We start from the raw sequence: 20,964 nt of genomic DNA, 5'->3' as shown, positions 1-20,964 counted from the left end.
TGGTCAATAACAGTGTCTAGACAGGTAGAACCGAGAAACAGTCGCTCAGTGTCCCAGCAGGCAATGACATTTTGTAGGAGCCAAGAAACAGTCTCAGTGTCTCAGTGTCCCAGTGAGACTAAGGTGATGCTTTCATAAAGACAACAAAAAATAACACTGTTTAGTTTACAGTAGGTTCTTCAGACTGTAGTCCCTGTTTTATGTACTGCATTCTTCTTTAGCAAACCTTTTCTTAGTGTACACCAAGCCAGTTGCTAAGGCATACAAGCTGATTAACATGTTCAGAAGATAAAGAAACACGCTTCTTTTGGACAATATGCCCAGCAAGGGAAAACAGCCTCTCACACGGCACTGATGTTGCAGGTGTAGCCAGGTACTTTTTTGCAATGCGGGCCAGCCTGCTGTGTGAGCCTGCATGTTGTTTCCACCACTGTAATGGACAGGCATCCTCACCGATGGTGGGCTCTGCTTTGTATCGGCTCACACAGTTCTCAACCGAGTCGTCTTCCTCGTCGGACTCAGACGATGAAGCAACCAAGAGGGATGACCTTTTCTTTGGTGGCTCTGGTGTTTCTTCCACAGCTTCCTGGGGAACTTCCTTCAGCAGGGTGCAGAGTGAATCCCACACCTCCCTTCTCTCTGCTTTGGGAAGACACTTGAGGTCCTTGAATCTTGGGTCGAGTGCAGTGGCAATCTTCAGGTAGCTCGTGTTGGCATTCTCCTAGAGGAGAGGAGAGGAGAGGAGAGGAGAGGAGAGGAGAGGAGGAGATTTTATTAGCAGTGCTTAACACCAAATTAATTTAATCTATTTAACACAAAATGCCAACATTTGTTTCTAATGTGGTCCATTATAAAACATCCAATAATTGTACTTCAGACTATAGCATATACTGTAGGTTTCTTCCTGTGTTAGATATGTGCCATATTGCAGGCTATGTACAAAATGTATGCTCACCTTGCGCTTCTCCAGGTCTGTTGTGAACGTGGTCTTGAATTTGACCACGTATGCAGGATCATCTTCAGAGCTCTCCATCATGCGTGACACGTGGCAAAAAGCAGGCAGCACCACAGAACATGAAACATACTTCTGGCCACCCAGAAGTACAGTCACATATCTGCACAGAAAGAATACAATTCAAAATAATGTCATTATTTTAATACTGAGAGATGACCATTCACTGATTACAATACCCACCATGATGTTTATCCCTACATTTCATATACACTTTCTTCCATACACTGTCGCTCTCTCAGTCAGACACCCACACAAACACACACACACACACACACACACACACACCCACACACACACACACACACACACACACACACACACACACACACACACACACACACACACACAGACAGACAGACAGACAGACAGACAGACAGACAGACAGACAGACAGACAGACAGACAGACAGACAGACAGACAGACTGACTGACTCCCATGCAAGGTCAATTATAGCGTGGCAAAAAAAATACCCTATGTGTTTTGTGTATTTTGGATCGATGGGCTACAGCAAAAGACGCATTTTGCGTCATCATGTCGCGACGAAAATGCATACAAGACATAGGGATTTTTTTTGCCACACTTACAAGACACAATTTACAAGATATTTAGCTTTAGTTTACACACACACACACACACACACACACACACACACACACACACACACACACACACACACACACACGCTATCCATAAGGAATATAAACCCTATACCTGCAGGGCTCAAGTAGTGATTCCAACTTCTGCAACTTGTCCATTTCAGCTGGTGTTGGCATGGAAACTTTGGTCTTCTGCGTGGACAGCACATCTCTCAGTGGTTGTTCGTTTTTGCGGACACTCTTAATCATGTCCAGAGTTGAATTCCATCTGGTCGGGACATCTTGAATAAGCGACTCCTGTTTTTGCCCGTGCTCGAGTTGTTTTTGTTCAAGTTCTGCAGCGTTAGCTGGACTGTGTTTAAAGTGGCCAACAACTTTTCTGCATTTGGCGAGTGCATTGTCAAACGGGCTGTTTTGCAGAGACACCGTGATTGTACGCTGGAGACTGTGTGCACTGCAGGGAACATGATCAAAGGGCATCTGCCTCGCAGCAGCAATCATATTTCTGGCACTATCTGTGGTGAGTGAAGCAACTTTATTTCCAATGTTCCACTCCTCTGCAACACGCATGAATTGATCGGCGCATGCTTCAGCATAGTGTCGCTCTTCAGTTTTCATCACCGTCAATGCATGGGACTGCAGCTCCCACTCAGTGTCAATATGATGGCCTGTAACACCAAGGAAATTGTTGTTAGCCAGCGATGTCCAGTGATCTCCGGTTAGAGACACGTCTGTTGCCTCTTCCAACTCGGTGGCTCGTGTAGCCCTCTGCTCTTCATACAAATCGTGTATTCTTCTTGTGACTGTGGATCTTGAGGGTAACTCGTACGTGTAGTCATTCGAGGCAATCCTAATAATATCCCTCAGGCCTTCATCTTCCACAATAAAAACTGGTCTGCAGCTTGTAGCCACCCACTTTGCTATGGCATTTGTTAGCCTACGACTCCTTGCCTGTTCGATAGGTCTCCCACAAGCTGCATCCAACGTGGACTGCTTCAGTGTTTGTTTTGGTGGTTGGCTGGCGGCGACGCTGAGATGTTTTGCTGATAGATGATACTTGAGGCTCGAAACACTACGATGGTAACTAAGTACTGCCTTGCAGTAGCTACAGATAACTTTAGTTCTGTCTACTGTGCCATCTGAGAGAGTTTTAAAAGTAAATTGTCCGTTTAGTATCGTATTGTCTTTTCCTCCTGCTTGCTCCATGTTGGCTTCCTGCACAGTGAGTTGACAGTGGCGCCTTTCTAAACCTCCCCCCAATCAATGTTGCATGCTGGTTGAAAGACACATGTGTAAACGAATCACAAAGCAGTAGTCCTCAACACCCCGCCTGCCAATCGTTATGATTGGTTTGTTGTTTCAGAGCAGGAAACAATACAACGGTTGCTTCAAAGGGTCATTTTTCTCTCCTTTTTTTTTTTTTTGCGTTATTTGCATTAAAAATTTTAATCCCGTTAATAGGCTAGTGCGTTAACTCGTTAATAACGCGTTATTTTGGACACCATTAATTTATATATAATTCAATTTTAAAAAATGTGTGAGTTTCAAGTTTCAGCCTTTGGCTCACTTTATCAAAGTCAGTATGGAACTCTGTAAATAAATGATGCCCACTGTGTTCTAGGACAGTGGTTCTCAACCTTTTCAGGCCACGACCCCCAAAATAATCATATTTTAACTGGGGACCCAAAATAATCATATTTTAACTGGGGACCCGGACCCCCCACCCTGACGAGTACTAAGAGTTGAGGCATTACATTTTGTATAACATGGTTCTATTGTGAAAATAGCAGATCTACATGCTCGTTGCGAGGTGTTGTGAGCATGTAGATCAGTTATTTTCACATTTTGGCCAATGTTTAATTTGTCATTTTAGAGGTATTAAAAAGTCCTTAAATTGTCACTTTAGAAATGTGCAGATACCCTCTATACACTAAACTGTATGTTGGTTTGTTTACTGTTGAGTGAGAAAACAATGTTGCACATTAAATTAATCATCTGGGTCCCGACCCACAGGTTGAGAACCACTGTTTTAGGAGAACATTTTGTGTGAATTGTAGGTCAGAGAGGTTTCTTTCTACACTAAAATACAACAGTGTTTTTACCAGTTCAGTGTCATAGCAAAAGGAATAGAACTATGTCAGCTAGTGGAGACAGTGTGTTAGACAGTCAGACATTGATTCATTGTTGTTCTATTTCCTACAGTGTGAATCATGGAGGAGAACACTGGATTAAGCCTCAACTCCTTACAAGATGTGAGTGTCTGTCTGTCTGTCTGTCTGTCTGTCTGTCTGTCTGTCTGTCTGTCTGTCTGTCTGTCTGTCTTTCTGTCTGTCTGTCTGTCTGTCTTAGAGCCCTGCAGGCCCAACGGGACCCGACCACGGCAAAACTCACCAACGGGCCTAGGGCCGGGCCCGGGCTCAGAACCATGCACGGAACATTTCGCACAGTGAATTTCACACATGACGTCTCTGTGTGTGCGCTTAACTAGAATGGAGTGTGGTGTGTGTGCGACTGCCTACTAAAGCTATGGGTTCTATCCGTATCTATAGCAACACGGCTCTGATTGGTCGTGACATGAGTACATTAGCCAATGGAGAGCCGCAACGAGCCGAGGGCTTGACAGCTTTTCTTCTGTCACACACTCACACACACTGTGTGTCTACTCTGTGACTCTGCGTACACAGCGAGACTAGAACATTAGGAGCACTACTGTAGTTTCACCCATTTCACCCTCATTTCTCGAATAAATCGCCCTGTAATGATTCCCCGACCTCCCGTATCAGTTACGGGATGCGTGCGTGCGTCTTTACTCTTTAGTACTGGACGATACTCCGTATTTTACGAGATGGCTTGTAACTATGGGCGGCAAGCCGACAATAATATCAATATCTAATTGCTGTGAAGATATACAGTAACATAACAAACGATGGGTGGAGGAAGATTTCTTGCGCTTTGATCACTGATGTGTGTGTAATTACTTGCTGTCCTGTTGACTTCTTTCTTTTAATCAGAGTGCAAGACGAGCACAGCTATAGAGGGCTGTACATACGTCTCCCAGTCTCCGTCCTCTCTGACCACAGTTTTCGTCGGAAAGTTTCGACTTTCTGACGTGCGTGCAGCTTTCCGAACTCAAATTAGGAGTAATCCTTTTCAGAAGTTGCAAGAGATGTCATTTTGTAGTTGAACCGGACCTTTCCGACGCAGATTTCGGTGGTCTGTGACAGTATGGACTCCCCTTGAGAGTGCAGCTGCAGCGCGCAGCAGTGAAAGCCACGCACACAAATAATTCATTAAATAAGGTGACGGGCTTTGGGCTGGGCTCGGGCTTTAAATAGCGGCACCAAACGGGCCAGGGGCCGAGCCTGGACTGAAGTCCACGGGCCAGGGCAGGGCCTGGGCCCACATTTTAGGCCCGTGCAGGGCTCTAGTCTGTCTGTCTGTGTGTCTGCCTGTCTGTCTGTCTGTCTGTCTGTCTGTCTGTCTGTCTGTCTGTCTGTCTCAACAGGTTCTATCCTCGGCCTCCTCCTTTTCCCTCTACACCAAATCTGTTAGAAGATCTTGAAGATCTGCTATTTTATAATTATTCTTACAGAATAAGGTCACTAGAGTTCAAGTGGTTAATTAAAGCTGCTAATTAATTCAGGAACTGATTATAATTAATAAAACCTTATTTTAATGATTTTATTTTGTATGTTAAACACTTAAACCCACGTCACTGACTGGAGTTCCTCAGGGCTCAGAAAATATCAGATCTACAAGCTCACAACCACACATGGTTCCTCAAAGAACCTTCTTTGAACCATTAACCATTTAAACCCTGTGTCCCAATGTCTTAATATGTGAAAATTCACCGTAAATAGCAGATCTACAAGCGTTCAACGCAGCGCGCTGCAGCTTGTAGATCGTCTATTTTGGAGTGTGGAGGGAGAAAGTGAGCAGACCAAGTATAGAGCCCTGGGAGACACCGGTCGATGAAGGGTTAAAGTGGTTGATGCTTCTCAAAGTGTGGTCGGGGACCTCCAGGGGTCCTTAGGGGGTTCCAGGGGGTCCCCAGCAAAATGTTTAATACAGCATCACTCATTTGAACCACTTTATCCATATTTTACACCTTGGCTATTTAACACATTTAGAGCTATAAAACATCTGTTTCCTTTTAGATTAGATCTTTATATTTAGCAACAAGGAATGTCAGGAAACGCTTCTCTCCATTTTATAACGTTATAACTTGGTGTTTTTCTTAAGTTAGCGCCCCCTAGTGTACTGGGACTACAGACTCACAGCGAAGTACCTAAAGTAGCAGATCTACAAGCTCCAAACATGGTGTGAAGTGAGGCGTTTAGAGCTTGTAGATCTGATACTTTTGATACTTCTGAATTTCAATCCTGAAAAATAAGAGTTTTGGGGATCTGAGGTGATTTGTAGATTCAGCTTCAGCTCTAAATGGGTTACAAATAGCAGATCTGCAAGATCACAGACCATCACTTGGTGCTGCGCTGAGAGCTTGTAGATCTACTGTTTTTGAAACATTCTGAAAAATATTGAACGTGTGTGTGTGTGTGTGTGTGTGTGTGTGTGTGTGTGTGTGTGTGTGTGTGTGTGTGTGTGTGTGCGCGCAACTGTGTGTGTGTGTGCGCGACTGTGTGTGTGTGTGTGTGTGTGTGTGTGTGTGTGTGTGTGTGTGTGTGTGTGTGTGTGTGTGTGTGTGTGCGCGTGCGCGACTGTGTGTGTGTGTGTGTGTGTGCGCGACTGTGTGTGTGTGTGTGTGTGTGTGTGTGTGTGTGTGTGTGTGTGTGTGTGTGTGTGTGTGTGTGTGTGCGCGACTGTGTGTGTGTGTGTGTGTGTGTGTGTGTGTGTGTGTGTGTGTGTGTGTGTGTGTGTGTGTGTGTGTCAAGGACCCCATCTGAAAATAGTTTGTGGCAGACTCCACTTTTCCAAGATCATTTTTTGAAAACAGCAGATCTACAAGCTCACAACATATCGCGATGCAGCGTGTTATATTGTATTACTTATGTTTTATTTTAGCTCGGTATTGTTTAACACACTGAGTGCCCGGATGTATGACGTGTGTGTGTTGCTGGTGCCCATGGCAACGCGTCATTTACGTACCTTCACGTCGTGGGAAAAGTATCCGTAATACGTTCGTTGAGTAAATGTAATCCAAGTATGTCCAGTTTATTTTCACGATGATCTTTTCTTTCAGTCAGGACAGCTTTTTACCAATCTTGGGCCACAGCGTGTGTATCACGGGCGGTAGAAAGGGTCGCGTTTTGAACATGGTGACTGAAAAAGCTAGACCAGGAGAGGAATCCGCCATGTTACGTTACCTCCGGTCCTCCGCAGCGTCACTGGGAAAATAGTATCCATGATACGAGTAAATGTAATCCACGGATGTCCGGTTTATTTTTACGATAAAGTTTTCTTTCAGTCAGGACATCTTTTTATCAAACCTGGGCCACAGCGTTTGTGTCACGGTAGGTAGAAAGGACCGCGCATTGAACATGGTGATTGAAAAAGCTAGACTAGGAGAAGAATCCGCCATGTTACGTGTATCTCCGCCGAGACTCCGTTACTGGGAAAATACTAGTATCCAGATACATACGGGTCGTGCGAGACTGCGAGGGGAGGACGATAGGATGCGTGCAGGATAGGAACAGAAGCTTGTGATTGGCTGCAGGGAGACTGCACATCCTGGTCACATGTACCGCGCTGCATTTTGGGAAATGTAGTGTTTTTCCCATATTGTTGGCGTTTGATCACCGTGGTAGAGCCTTCATTGCGGTAGCAGCATTGTACAGTAACTACAGTATTGTAAAACGCGTCAAACACGTCGTGGGCACTGGGGCAGAGCATCCAGAGACATCAAAGAGATTTGCGTGTAGACACCTCGTGGGCACCCGATGTGTTAATCTTCATCCTTCCTTGTTTGTTTTTCGCTGTTCACAACTTTTCTTTCTAACTTCCCTGTAACCATAGACTGTAGAAAAATATGGACGAAATGAAGCCATTGGTTTCTATGCAGCGCAAATGGCCCTTTCTACCCCTTGGAATGGGTGTCGCCATCATAGAAATAAATAGAATTGTAAAAGCATCAGAGATGCTATTGGCTGCCAACGGTCACGTGCAACGCAGGGATACATGGGAGAATGTAGTCGGAGCCTCCCGAAATACAGCACACAAAGAAGAATACAGCCGGCTGCTATCAGTTTAGTTGCCCCCCTCCCCCCGCAACTTTATCATTTATTTTAAAATACATTGGACCACATTTCGACAAAACGAATATGATGGTGATTGAAAGGCTAGCGATAACTAGCGATAGGAACCATAAAGTATGTATGACGATGTGTATATAGTTAGAAAATCCAAGGGGAAAATGAATGGGATCCAATGGTGGGAAATTCTTTTTGCGATCGGCCGGGGGGGGGGGGGGGGGGGGGGGGGGGAACAGCGCAACTAGCGGCCAATCATAGGAAGTTTTAGTTCCGTATTGGAGTCATTTTAAATCGGCAGAACTATGCCCCTGCCTGTAACCTTAAACTGCGGTGCTGCCTCCGGGCAACTGAATTTCCCCCTTGGGAGAATCTATCTATCTATCTATCTATCTATCTATCTATCTATCTATCTATCTTATAGATCAGCTCATTTCAAATAGTCAATGTATACAGCAAATGTTTTAAGTATTTACACACATTTTGACACTATATACAGTACATGAATGTGTCTGGGGACCCCCTAGAACCCCCTCAAGGACCCCTGGGGGTCCCCAGACCCCACTTTGAGAACCACTGTATTCATGATCTATAAATCTGTACAATATTCATGTTTAAATGTGTGTTAGACACACAGAGCCCCCCCCATCGCTAATGAAACCAAACTTTATTGATTCTGTAAACACCCCCCTCCCCCCACACACACCCCTTACCTGATCCATTATTATTGTGTGTGTGTGTGTGTGTGTGTGTGTGTGTGTGTGTGTGTGTGTGTGTGTGTGCGTGTGTGCGTGTGTGTGTGTGTGTGTGTGCGTGTGTGTGTGTGTGTGTGTGTGTGTGTACGCCTGTGAGTGTGTCACTCAGTGAATGATGTATTTAATTTTTACTGTGTTGTTTTCTCATCAGATTCTCATCGTCTCACACTGGACTCAAACACAGCAAACAGATTCCTCTCTCTCTCTCAGAACAACAGGAAGGCGACTCGGGTGGAACAGCCTCATTCATATCCTGATCATCCAGACAGGTTTGATGGACAGGTCAATGTTCTGTGTACAGAGGGTCTGACTGGACGCTGTTACTGGGAGGTGGAGAGGAGTGGAAATGTTCAGATAGCAGTAAATTACAGAGGAATCAGTAGGAAAGGAGAGGGTGAGGAATATGATCTTGGATTCAATAACATGTCCTGGAATCTGGTCTGTTATGGTGGTAACCATGGTAACAGATACACTGTCACACACAATAGTAAGGAGACTTACCTTCCTGATCGTCCCTCTGGCTCCAACAGAGTAGCAGTGTATCTGGACTCTCCTGCCGGGACTCTGTCCTTCTATGAAGTGTCCTCAGACACACTGACACACCTGTACACCGTCCAGAACACATTCACTGAACCTCTCTATGCTGGCTTTGGGTTTAGCCTTGACTCCGCTGTGTCTCTGTGTGAGGACAGACAGACAGACAGACAGACAGACAGGCTGTGAGGACAGACAGACAGACAGACAGACAGACAGACAGACAGACAGACAGACAGACAGACAGACAGACAGACAGACAGACAGACAGGCTGTGAGGACAGACAGACAGACAGACAGACAGACAGACAGACAGACAGACAGACAGACAGACAGACAGACAGACAGACAGACAGACAGACAGACAGACAGACAGACAGGCAGGCTGTGAGGACAGGCAGACAGACAGACAGACAGACAGACAGACAGGCTGTGAGGACAGACAGACAGACAGACAGACAGACAGACAGACAGACAGACAGACAGACAGGCTGTGAGGACAGTGAAAATAGCTGATCTACAAGCTCACAACGCCTTGCAACCTGGAACTGAGTCAAACCAAATGTCTTAACTTAATTTGGGGGTCCCCATTATTCTGGGGGACCGACCCATAAAGGGTTAGAACATCTCCTCATTTAAACATGAATATTGTAAAGTTTTATGACTTGAAAAGTCATTGTATTTTACCTATAAAATGTAATTATAATTGTAATTTATGTTGAACCTTTCATGTATATTTACTGATATCTTCAATACAATGAAACCAATGCTATTGTATTTACATTGTGCCAAAGTTACATTAAACCATGATACAATTGTGTTCATTAAAACAAAACAAATAAAAAACATTTTGGATGTAACTTTTTTGCAGTGACAGTTATTGTCGCCTACTGGCACCCAGGGATGTGCTAGTGTGGCGAAGAGAGTCGCAGGCTGCCCGCTCCTTGTGGGCAGCACTGGGTTCAGCTGGGCTAAGCTGAAAACTGAATTCCCCTTGTGGGATGATGTAGTAAATTCTTCTTCTTCTTAGACCAGTGAATGCATTGTTTCTCTGTTTATCGGGTACATATTGTTGCTATTCTCTCCCTGATATGAGAGCCCCTGTGTTCATCCATTCTGTGTCCAGAGCAGACCAGTGATTGATTTGTTTCTCTGTTTATCACAATAAATCCACTGAGCTGAGAATCCTGGTAGCCGAGGATCCAGTCACCAAAATGGGAGAGAACCTGTGATGTTCTGCCGCACTTTTTATTTCTGTTTTATGGCCACCCAAAACTGTGAAAAGTGTTAAAAAGTGATGACTCATCACTTTTCACAGTTGTTGGGGGCAAATATTTTGCCCAAGGAATGTTTTTCATGCAAAATAAATGCTTGCAATGGATTCAGAATGATGAAGAACCCCTAGTTTGACCCCTCACATGCTACTTAAAGCAGATTCTTTTCTTCTTTTTTTATATTTCTAGTGGAGTCATGGGGCAGTGAATATACAAATGGCCATAACTTTTTTTCGCGATATTTCCGGCAGAGCAGGCCTCTCATTCTGTGGACCTAAATGACCAAACTAATAGATAAAACAGAAATAAAAAGTGCGGCAGAACATCACAGGTTCAACCCTATTCCTTGAACTTTTGGGCATGCGGATCCCCGACTACTGGTCTGTGGTCCGTACTACTAAAGTTACACAACGCACCATCACGTCTGTTACACGTTCTACTAAAGTTACACAACGCACCATCACGTCTGTTACACGTTCTACTAAAGTTACACAACGCACCATCACGTCTGTTACACGTTCTACTAAAGTTATACAACGCACCATCACGTCTGTTACACGTTCTACTAAAGTTACACAACACACCATCACGTCTGTTACACGTTCTACTAAAGTTACACAACACACCATCACGTCTGTTACACGGGCAAATGTCTAGTTTTCCTTTGGCTGTGGAGCTGAAAAGTTCTGGAACCACTGATACAAATCATATCAATAAAATGTTACAACACATCATATCATTTTTATTTGTACATTTAAAATACACAATGCATTTGAGCTGAATAATAAAATTGACTCGGGTTGTGCAGGTGAGATTTTAGAAAACCCAGTTGGGTTTAAAAGACTAATCATTTAACACAGGGGTCTTCAACGTTTTCAGGCCAAGGACCCCTTAGTTGAGAGAGAGAGAGAGAGATGAAGCAGGGACCCCTTAGTTGAGAGAGAGAGATGAAGCAGGGACCCCTTAGTTGAGAGAGAGAGATGAAGCAGGGACCCCTTAGTTGAGAGAGAGAGATGAAGCAGGGACCCCTTAGTTGAGAGAGAGATGAAGCAGGGACCCCCACAACCTGTTCATAGATTCCATATAGTTTCATCGTTTGACAGCACAATCATCAATGTATTTTGGATTCATGTCAATTTGTGTTATCAGATATTTAACCACTTGAACCGTCAATACTTAATAAACTTGACCTTTCACTCACACTTGGTCTGCTCTTTTCCTCCTCTACACCAAACCTCTTTTCCGAAAATAGCCGATCTACAAGCCCACAACGCCTCTGCGAGGCGTTGTGAGCTTGTAGATCTGCTGTTTTTGGCTACAGTTCTCAGAATATGGACACTATAGGGTTCAATTGGTTAATATAAAAAGGATTGGAAGATTTGGAGGACCCCCTGTAGTAACTCTGAGGACCCCCTAGGGGTCCCGGACCCCCTGTTGAAGACCCCTGATTTAGCAGCAATAACATTCAAAATCATAGAAATAAAAAGAACAACCGACATGTATACATAAATAATACAACAATTAAATATACAGTATGAAAAACAATGTATAAAAGAAAAAGTGTGGGTCGATCAATAAAAAGTTTTAATAAGGATCAGATCAATACAAAGTTTTAATAAGGATCAGATCAATAAAAAGTTTTAATAAGGATCAGATCAATACAAAGTTTTAATAAGGATCAGATCAATACAAAGTTTTAATAAGGATCAGATCAATACAAAGTTTAATAAGGATCAGATCAATACAAAGTTTAATAAGGATCAGATCAATACAAAGTTTAATAAGGATCAGATCAATACAAAGTTTAATAAGGATCAGATCAATACAAAGTTTAATAAGGATCAGATCAATACAAAGTTTTAATAAGGATCAGATCAATACAAAGTTTTAATAAGGATCAGATCAATACAAAGTTTAATAAGGATCAGATCAATACAAAGTTTTAATAAGGATCAGATCAATACAAAGTTTTAATAAGGATCAGATCAATACAAAGTTTAATAAGGATCAGATCAATACAAAGTTTAATAAGGATCAGATCAATACAAAGTTTTAATAAGGATCAAGATCAATAAAAAGTTTTAATAAGGATCAGATCAATACAAAGTTTTAATAAGGATCAGATCAATACAAAGTTTTAATAAGGATCAGATCAATACAAAGTTTTAATAAGGATCAGATCAATACAAAGTTTTAATAAGGATCAGATCAATACAAAGTTTAATAAGGATCAGATCAATACAAAGTTTTAATAAGGATCAGATCAATACAAAGTTGTAATAAGGATCAGATCAATACAAAGTTTTAATAAGGATCAGAACAATACAAAGTTTAATAAGGATCAGATCAATACAAAGTTTTAATAAGGATCAGATCAATACAAAGTTTAATAAGGATCAGATCAATACAAAGTTTAAATATAGCTGCAAGCAGCGATAAAGTGTCCAAGGCATAAAAAGCAGGAAAGCAAAAAGGCATCAAGGGAAAGCAAAGAAGAATATCAAAGAAAAACTAGAAGCAGTGTTCTTCCGAACAGGACACCGGCAGGTCAGGTAGGTTTTTTTTGGCCTAGTGGTGACTCTATAATAGGCCAAAGTGAAAAGGGTACCACATGTTCTTGGGCCTTTCACGGCAATCGGACGCTGCATGTGTGTGTTTTGCAAAAATTGACCAGCTGGTGGCGCTATAACAGGCCAATGTGAGAAGGGTGGCATCTGTTCCTTGGCCTAGTGGGAATGTGTGCAAAATCTCACACACATAGCAGGCTGCGTTTGAGACATTTTGTTCAAAAAGGAGCAATCCTGCAAACCTTGGAATTCAATGTTAGCCAATTAGATAGAATATCATATCTGACAAATCCGTCATGATTACATCACTGTAGAGATACTGTGTACTGATTTGTGTGATTTTGAGTAATATCGAAGAATGTGTTTTAAAACTGTAAGTCGGCCTTCTGGTGGCGCTATAAATGGCAGATGTGAAAAATGCAGGGCACAGGTTTTTCCTTGGCCTCTGGGAAGTGTGCATACAAGGTTTTACACTAATCGGTGGTTATAGGTAAAAGCACAAATTGGCCTCTACACATGTATGCAAAAGACTGTAGGCCTATAACAGACATAAAATACTGTGATACTATTCACCTGGACAGTTTATGGTGCTGTACATAATAAGCCTTGCCGAGCCATGAGGCCCATATGACTTGGCAGAGCCATGAGGCTCATTCTGTAGCGTGAGGCAGCTTGATGTACAAGTACACCCCCTTGACATGACTTTAGCATGTCGCAGGGACTTACCCCCAATCCAACCCTTGATGCTGAGTGCCAAGCAGGGAGGCACTGGGTCCCATTTTTTAGAGTCTTTGGTATGACCCGCCTGGGGTTTGAACCCCGATCTCCCCGTCTCAGGGCAGACACTCAAACCACTAGGCCACTGAGCTGGTACATGATCATTGTAATCCTTGGACATCACAACATACAGTAGGTGTAGACATCACATAGTTTGTATTATAATGCTTGGTTCAAGAGTTATGATGCAAAATACCTTTAGTAATGGCGGATATAAAAATATGCATCAAGGAGGGGCATTTTTGGAAAGGCTCCATAAGGACCCAAACTGTACAAGTCTAACAAATGTCATTGTTTTATGCTTATATCAACCCCAGGCAGGATTTGATCCACCAACCTTCTGCATAAAAGGCATATGCTCTAATGCTCCGCTAGACAGCCACATATTTGGTGTCAGTCATGTTGGTTAAAAAAAGAAGGTTCCATGTAGGCTGAGTGCCTTCGATTAAACAAAGATTCAATAGCCATTGCCACAGTATTTTATCGATTTTCCATATTTTGGAGGCTACTAAAAGTAATCTGAGTAAATGTAACCTGAGTATTTGACATTTTTATGTGATCGTATTCTTTCACTCAGCATAGGCACTAACCATTGGCTGATGCACATGCATGACAGTCATGTTTAGAAACAAAAAAGGTTCCATGTAATGTACTTAATATATATTGTGGGGGCTGAGACCAAACCAACACTCAGAAACAATTGAGCTGTGTAGCCACACTGGCACATTTATTTAGAAAAAGGAGGACAAGCAGCAGCGGAGCTCTGCTCCGTAAAGTAGGTAGTAAGTACGAATGAAGTAGATAATCAAATGAGGAATTAAGTATTAGTAGTTCACCCCAAAATGACTCTTTACTCAGGCCATGGAGACTTGAGTTCAATAATGTTTAGTTTTTTGTCGCATTCCTAAAACAATTTGCTTTCAATAAATTTACCCCCATTGGCTCCGGCTTTACTTTACTTTATTATGGATCCCCATTAGCACTTGCCTGAGCATGGCTATTCTTCCTGGGGTCCGTCATCCCATACAGTACAGTACACACATCCTGTACAACAACAACTACATACAGCATACAATACAACATATATGACAGAGACAATAGTTCACTTACAAAAGTTAAGAAGTACAATTTTGAAAATTAAGAAAATTAATTCACAATATTCCTTGTATATTTCATGATAGGGTTTTTTTTTTTTTTTTTGTATTAATAATAATAAATATCTTATTATAGATCAGATGAGGAAATTTCAGTTGTCCAGATCAAAGCTTAAACAGAACAGACAATGCAACAGCAGACCACTCATCCATGCTCATGAAAAATTGTTATATACTGTTTTACCATCCTTTTAAATCCCTCTTTAGTGTTAGCTTCAATAATATAACCTGGCAGTGAATTCCAACTTAAAATAGATCTATACATAACAGTCTTCTGTATAACAGAGCTTTTCACTGTAGGTAAATTAAACCTACCTTCTGTTGCATGTCTTGTTTGATATTCATGATTTGCACAATGTTTTAATAAGCTATTATATAATATTTTTGGTGACTGTGTACATTTTATGTTTCTGATGAAATTTAAAAGGAAATACGTTGACCTTTGACTAACAGTCAACCATCTCAGCCTGTCATGCATGTCTTGTACGTTAGTTCTGTAGGAGCAATTTAAAGCACAACGTGCCGCTCTATTCTGAACAACCTGCAATTTCCCCATATCATTCATTGATGCACTTGACCAAATAACAAAACAATAATCCAACTGGGAAAGAACAAGGGCATTTAGGACTTGTCTAATTACATCTGTTGGCAGACCCTTAGAAATTCTTCTTGTCACTGAGACAGCCCTTCCCATTTTACTTAATACATTATCCACATGATGGGACCATGATAAGGTGTGATTGACGGTAATACCTAACAGTTTAGTCTCCTTTACCTGGTCAATGGGAATATTGTTTATACTCAAGTTCAATTTCGGTTCAGATTTCATCTTGTGTTTTGATCCCATTAATATAGATTTTGTCTTGCCGACATTAAGTACAAGTTGATTATTCTTTACCCATTCTAATACTGACTTTAATTCATTTTCCAGAATATAATTAATTTCATCTGAAGTAGATCCCCCTGCATATATGGTCGAGTCGTCTGCATACATTGAGATTTGAGATTTATGTAAAACTAAAGGAAGATCATTAATAAAAATCGAGAATAATAAAGGTCCTAAACAGCTTCCCTGGGGAACTCCACAATTAACATTACTGACCTTAGACAGACTGCCATTAAAGAAAACTGTCTGCTTTCTATTACTTAAATAACGTTCCATCCAATTTAATGAGCAAGCAGTGAAACCATATTGTTTAAGCTTATCTAATAACAGGAAATGATCTATCAAATCAAAAGCTGCACTAAAATCTAGTAAAACAGCCCCCACTAATCTTCCATCATCAATCTCACATTGCCAATCATCTGTCATCTGTGTCAAGGCAGTACATGTAGAATGACAAGGCCTATAAGCATGCTGATAATCAGTATTTAAAGCATTCACTTCAAAATAAAGTTGGATTTGTTGAAAAATGATTCTCTCCATTACCTTTTCTAATGCAGGTAACAAGCTTATAGGGCGACTGTTTGTACCAGAGAACGGTGCAGCTGTATTTTTAGTAAGTGGAATTATTTTAGCAATCTTCCAAGCCTGTGGACAGATACATTTCTTTATACTCAAGTTAACAATATGACACACAGGGACAGAAATTAAATTGGAAACCATACTAAGAAATTTAACATCTAAATTATCAACCCCTGGTGGTCGGTCTTTGCATTTCTTAAGTAAGCACTCAACTTCATTAACAGTTACTTTTTCTAGGTTAAATGTACAGTTCTTTCCATACATGGAGTTTTTAATTAATGTAATTGAAGGATTTATACTTATATGTTGCATGTTACTTCTCAAATTACTTATCTTAGAATAAAAATAATCATTAAAATAATTAGCAATTTCAACTGGCTTTGTCAAAAATGAATCATCCACTTCAAGATAAGATGGGCAGGATTTAGGCTTTCTGCCCATCATATCATTTACTACATTCCACATTTTCTTTTTATCATTCTTCACATTTTTTATTTTGTTCTCATAAAACAATTGCTTTTTCCTTTTGTTTTGAGCTGTAACGTAATTTCTTAGCTTCTTATAGATTTGCCAATCAGACTCAAGACTTGATATCATCGCTGCTTGTTTTGCTTCATCTCTTAATCTCATGGATTCTCTTAATTCAGTGTCCAACCAGGGTGATTTCAGGTTCCTTACAGTGTATTTTCTCATTGGAGCATGTTTTCCAATTACTTGCAACAATAATGTATTAAAGACTTCAAGTGCACCATCTGGATGTTTCATGTCTAATACTTGACTCCAACATATATTTTTAACATCATCTATAAATATGTCTTCATTAAATGTTTTCATCGATCTACTGTAAACTATTTTTGGTCCAGATTTAGGAAGCTTTGCTTTCCTTACCGGTACTATTAAATTATGATCAGAACATCCCACTGGTACCGATAATGCTTTAGAACATAAATAACTACTATTTGTAAATATATGATCAATGCATGTTTCACTTTTTCCACCATCTTTCCTTTCGCCAACTCTTGTTGGTCTCTCAACCATCTGAGTTAGATTACATGTTCTGGCAGTTAATTGAAGCTTCTCTTTAAGTGGGCAGTTAGATGAACTCCAGTCGATATTTGTGTCACCCAAAAAATATATTTCATGACCAAGATCGCACACTTTATCTAGCATTAAACACATTTGATTAAGATAATCCACATTTGCACTTGGTGGTCTATAGACACAACCTACAAGCAGGGGTTTTATATATGGTAAATGCACCTGCAACCAAATCACTTCAATATCTGCAGCCATCAAATCAAATCTTACTTTTACTGGAATATGATTCTCTACATATACTGCAACCCCCCCTCCATATCTATTCCTATCCCTTCTAAAAAATATTGTACCCATTAATACCCAGCATCTCATCATTAAACTCATCATCCAGGTGAGTTTCTGATACTGCTAATAAATGAATCCCCAGGGATAAGAATTCTGATATTTCCGTGATTTTATTTCTAAGGCTGCAGATATTAATGTGAGCTAATTTAAACCCTTTTCTTGGTAAATTAATTGAAATCATTTATAAACGAAAATGTTTCTTTTCAGGATACCTCTACCCTTTAGTTTGTGAACCATTAAACACATAACACACACATTCACAACCCACCACACACATACACATAATATACCATACATAATGACATTATGACATAATGACATTATGATAATGTGACCCGATTCCCTTACCCCCCCCCCAACCTCACTGAACAGAAATCACAACCAATAATGTATTCACACAATATCCATGGCTCATTAGATTGTCATCCAGAGTATACCAGAAACAATAATAAAGGCCTTAAATAAATAGTAGATAGGAAAATGAACAATAACCAAAAAAGATTAATAATTAATAAGAACCAATTAAATTTCAGGTCACAATACCAGTCGGCCCATAATATCACAGGCCTAAGCCTATAATACCATCAGCCAACCGGTCTTACCAATCAATAATCCGTTTTACCTCATTTGTCTTTTTTAATTCATTTATTAAATCATAAAATAAAGGCCCCTCCTTGGCATCATACTCCATTTAACCAACCCCCCCCCCCCCCCCCCCCCCCCCCCCTCCAACCCCCCACCCCCGGGAAAAGGTAGAGAGAGAGAGAGAGAGAGAGAGAGAGAGAGACAGAGACAGAGACAGAACAAGAATAACCAGAAAAAAACAGCAAAGAACGTCCAAAAAATTGAAAAAGAAAATAGAAAATAATAAACATCATAGTCCACCTTCAGTGACGATTAATGTTCCATTTAGAGATGCGCTTCACTGCATTTCATTTTCCGCTTTCTATAGCAGTTTGATTAGGACAGTACCTGATTCTAGAAGCAGCTCTGATGTAAACGATCACTTGGCTTTCTCTGCCTCTCCATCATCCTTCTCAGATGCGGCGTCCTCATTCGCGGCGTCCTCATTCTCGGCTGCATCTTCAACTTCCTCGGCTGCGCCAGCATCCTCCTCTTCATCATCACCCGGTTCAATGTGGCTCTCGAGAAAGTCTTTCGCCTCTTTCGCCGTAGTAAACTTGTGCACTTTCTCACGGAATGTCAAGATCAATGTTGCAGACGTGGGATGAATGAAACCACATCTTACATTGCGCTTGAAAAGCTCCGATCTCACTTCTTTGAACGTTGATCTCAATTTCAAGATCTCAGCGCTGATATCAGAATTGATTCGGATGTTATTCCCATTATAATTAAAAGAACGGGCTTCTGCTGCTTTCCGAGTTATCCTCCTCTTGACGTCCAGACTGTACAGCCGTGCAATCATGCATCTTGAGTTTTTCCACACGGGCCCAGTGCGATGTGCCACACTGAGCAGTGGACCGGTTCCAACAATAATTTCTCCAAACACCTCCTGGAGAAGCTTTGTTGTAAAAGCAGTAGGATTACCTGCCTCTAAACCGATCGGCAGCCCTGTAATTCTGATGTTGAATTTTCGGCTATGATTTTCCAGCAGGTCCACCTTATTCCTCAGGGAGTCGTTTTCTTCCATGATCTTCTGGTTGAGTTCAAGTTCAGACAGCCTGATTTCAGTTTCGTTCGCAGCCTTCTCAAGCTCGGTGATTTTTCCAGTGCATGTAGTCAGTTGACTTTTCAGCTCCTCCAAACTTTTGTTCACTGGCGTTAAACTTGTTTCCAACGCTGCCTTGATCTCTTCTTACCGTCAGCCCCTGTCAGCATGGAGGAGTCAGTGGAAAGTGTGAGTGGAGCAGAGAAGGCACTTCTGCCCAGCCCTGCTCTCTGCAGGTGTGCTTAGATTAGGCTGATTGAACAGGTACATTGGCCCATCACTTGGCCCAGGGGTGGGCGTTGCCTTCTCCAGCCAGCTCTGAAACAAAAACGTCATTACTTCAAAACATGAATACTTCAGAAGTGAATAATCAAAATTCAAGCCCATGAATTAAATACAGTTGGGTGTCCAATGTAAAAAAAAATATTATACAGTAAAAAGGTCTTATTTGGGATGTTCCATTTAGGCAGGGTGTTTAACTTACTTGTACTACATCATATAGCATATGCTTTGTGAATGAAAAGTATACATTGCTAATGGACCAGTTATTGCAGAAGTGTGGGTTGGAGGAATTACATTGATGAAAAACATTAAATGGAACCAGAGAGAGAACTGCATTGCAAGGGATTGTATTGAACAAACAAAACAAAAAACAAAATCATTCAGTTGATATTCAGTTGATATTCAGTTGATGTGAAACCCAAATAAGTCAAAGTCAAGTCATTGTCAGGGTTCAATGTTCAGGCGGCAGAGTGGAGTTTGGCATTGGGAGAACTGTGGACTGGGGGGAATGTGGTGTATGAGTGTCACTGCTGCTGCTTTTTCCTACCCATAACCATAGATCAGGACTGCACTGAGATCATGCAGGAATCAAACAGGATTGGGTCAGTCATTCTGCAGGCTCGCCACCTTTACGTTTCAGTTCTTAGGCAATAAAACCTGGCCTGGATCAAGGGAAAGGCCAAATTAATACAAAAATAACAAATTCAAATAATCTGCTGCACTACAGGCTTGAAACAAAAGTTTCTACTAATCCACCCAACTACAGGCTTGTCATTAAACTCAAAACACATCAATTCAAAAGTCAACTTAGTAGCTTACATACAAGCATTACATTCCAAAATAAATTGTTTTACATTTAGATCCCAAAAACCAAAAACAACATAACATTTCAAAGCACATGGTCAGCTTACCAAGTCACATTGTTCCTCTATCACACACAGCGAGTGTATCGAGTGGATCAGGTGGATCAGGTAGCTGAGGTATATCTAAAAGCCAAATTATTGTATGGGTAAGTATAATGAATGAATTAAAACTGTTAGAAATAGGAATAGTTGTTGAAATAATGAACAGTACAGACCTGCAGCAGTTCCAGTGATGTGCACCTCCCTGAGCAAACTGCAGACTGACTGGTTTTATACTGGGTGTGGTGATGATTGCCAATTGCTGGGTCAGCTGTGACTGATTGTGACTTGGGGACGGGGACCAAAACATTGCATGTGGAAATGAAGAAAACATTCCATTTGAAAAATGGAATTACTATTGTAATGACTATATTTGTACTGTTCT

At 41.2% G+C, this 20,964-nt stretch overlaps 2 protein-coding genes across 4 annotated transcripts; one reads left to right on the top strand and one right to left on the bottom strand.

Annotated features, from left to right (window-relative positions):
• Positions 1-74: 74 nt before the first annotated feature.
• Positions 75-1,923, bottom strand: LOC308282523 (E3 SUMO-protein ligase ZBED1-like). 3 transcript variants are annotated; one of them, XR_013961895.1, is made up of 3 exons: positions 1,727-1,923; positions 956-1,115; positions 75-694 (listed from the first exon to the last, which is right to left on the bottom strand). XR_013961895.1 is itself a non-coding variant. In XM_080722893.1 (3 exons), the coding sequence occupies exons 1-3, from the start codon at positions 1,858-1,860 to the stop codon at positions 233-235; spliced, it is 783 nt and encodes a 260-aa protein (XP_080579019.1). In that variant the 5' UTR covers positions 1,861-1,923; the 3' UTR covers positions 75-232. The 3 variants fall into 3 exon arrangements, 2 of the variants coding, with proteins under 2 accessions (XP_080579019.1, XP_080579020.1); XM_080722893.1 differs by having other exon boundaries at positions 75-721; XM_080722894.1 differs by having other exon boundaries at positions 75-718.
• Positions 1,924-2,271: 348 nt separating this feature from the next.
• LOC308281511 (stonustoxin subunit beta-like) lies at positions 2,272-9,295 on the top strand (the record flags this gene model as incomplete). The annotated part of the gene is made up of 2 exons (XM_080721729.1): positions 2,272-2,329; positions 8,724-9,295. 2 exons carry the CDS (start codon positions 2,272-2,274, stop codon positions 9,293-9,295), a joined length of 630 nt encoding a protein of 209 aa, XP_080577855.1.
• Positions 9,296-20,964: the final 11,669 nt, after the last annotated feature.

The sequence above is a fragment of the Nannobrachium achirus genome (assembly GCF_963921795.1).
Source record: "Nannobrachium achirus genome assembly, chromosome: 3".
Taxonomy (NCBI): domain Eukaryota; kingdom Metazoa; phylum Chordata; class Actinopteri; order Myctophiformes; family Myctophidae; genus Nannobrachium; species Nannobrachium achirus.
The sequence above is the reverse complement of the archived record's forward strand: the minus strand, read 5'-3'. Positions and strand labels throughout refer to the sequence as shown.

Bases quoted from the DNA above. Each gene is read 5' to 3' on its own strand.
- LOC308282523 (XM_080722893.1), bottom strand. From the start codon at position 1,860: ATGATTAAGAGTGTCCGCAAAAACGAACAACCACTGAGAGATGTGCTG. The intron at 1,116-1,726 runs GTATAGGGTTTA...CTTTCTGTGCAG, and splicing joins TCACTACTTGAGCCCTGCAG to ATATGTGACTGTACTTCTGG. The intron at 722-955 runs GTGAGCATACAT...CCTCTCCTCTAG, and splicing joins CAGACCTGGAGAAGCGCAAG to GAGAATGCCAACACGAGCTA.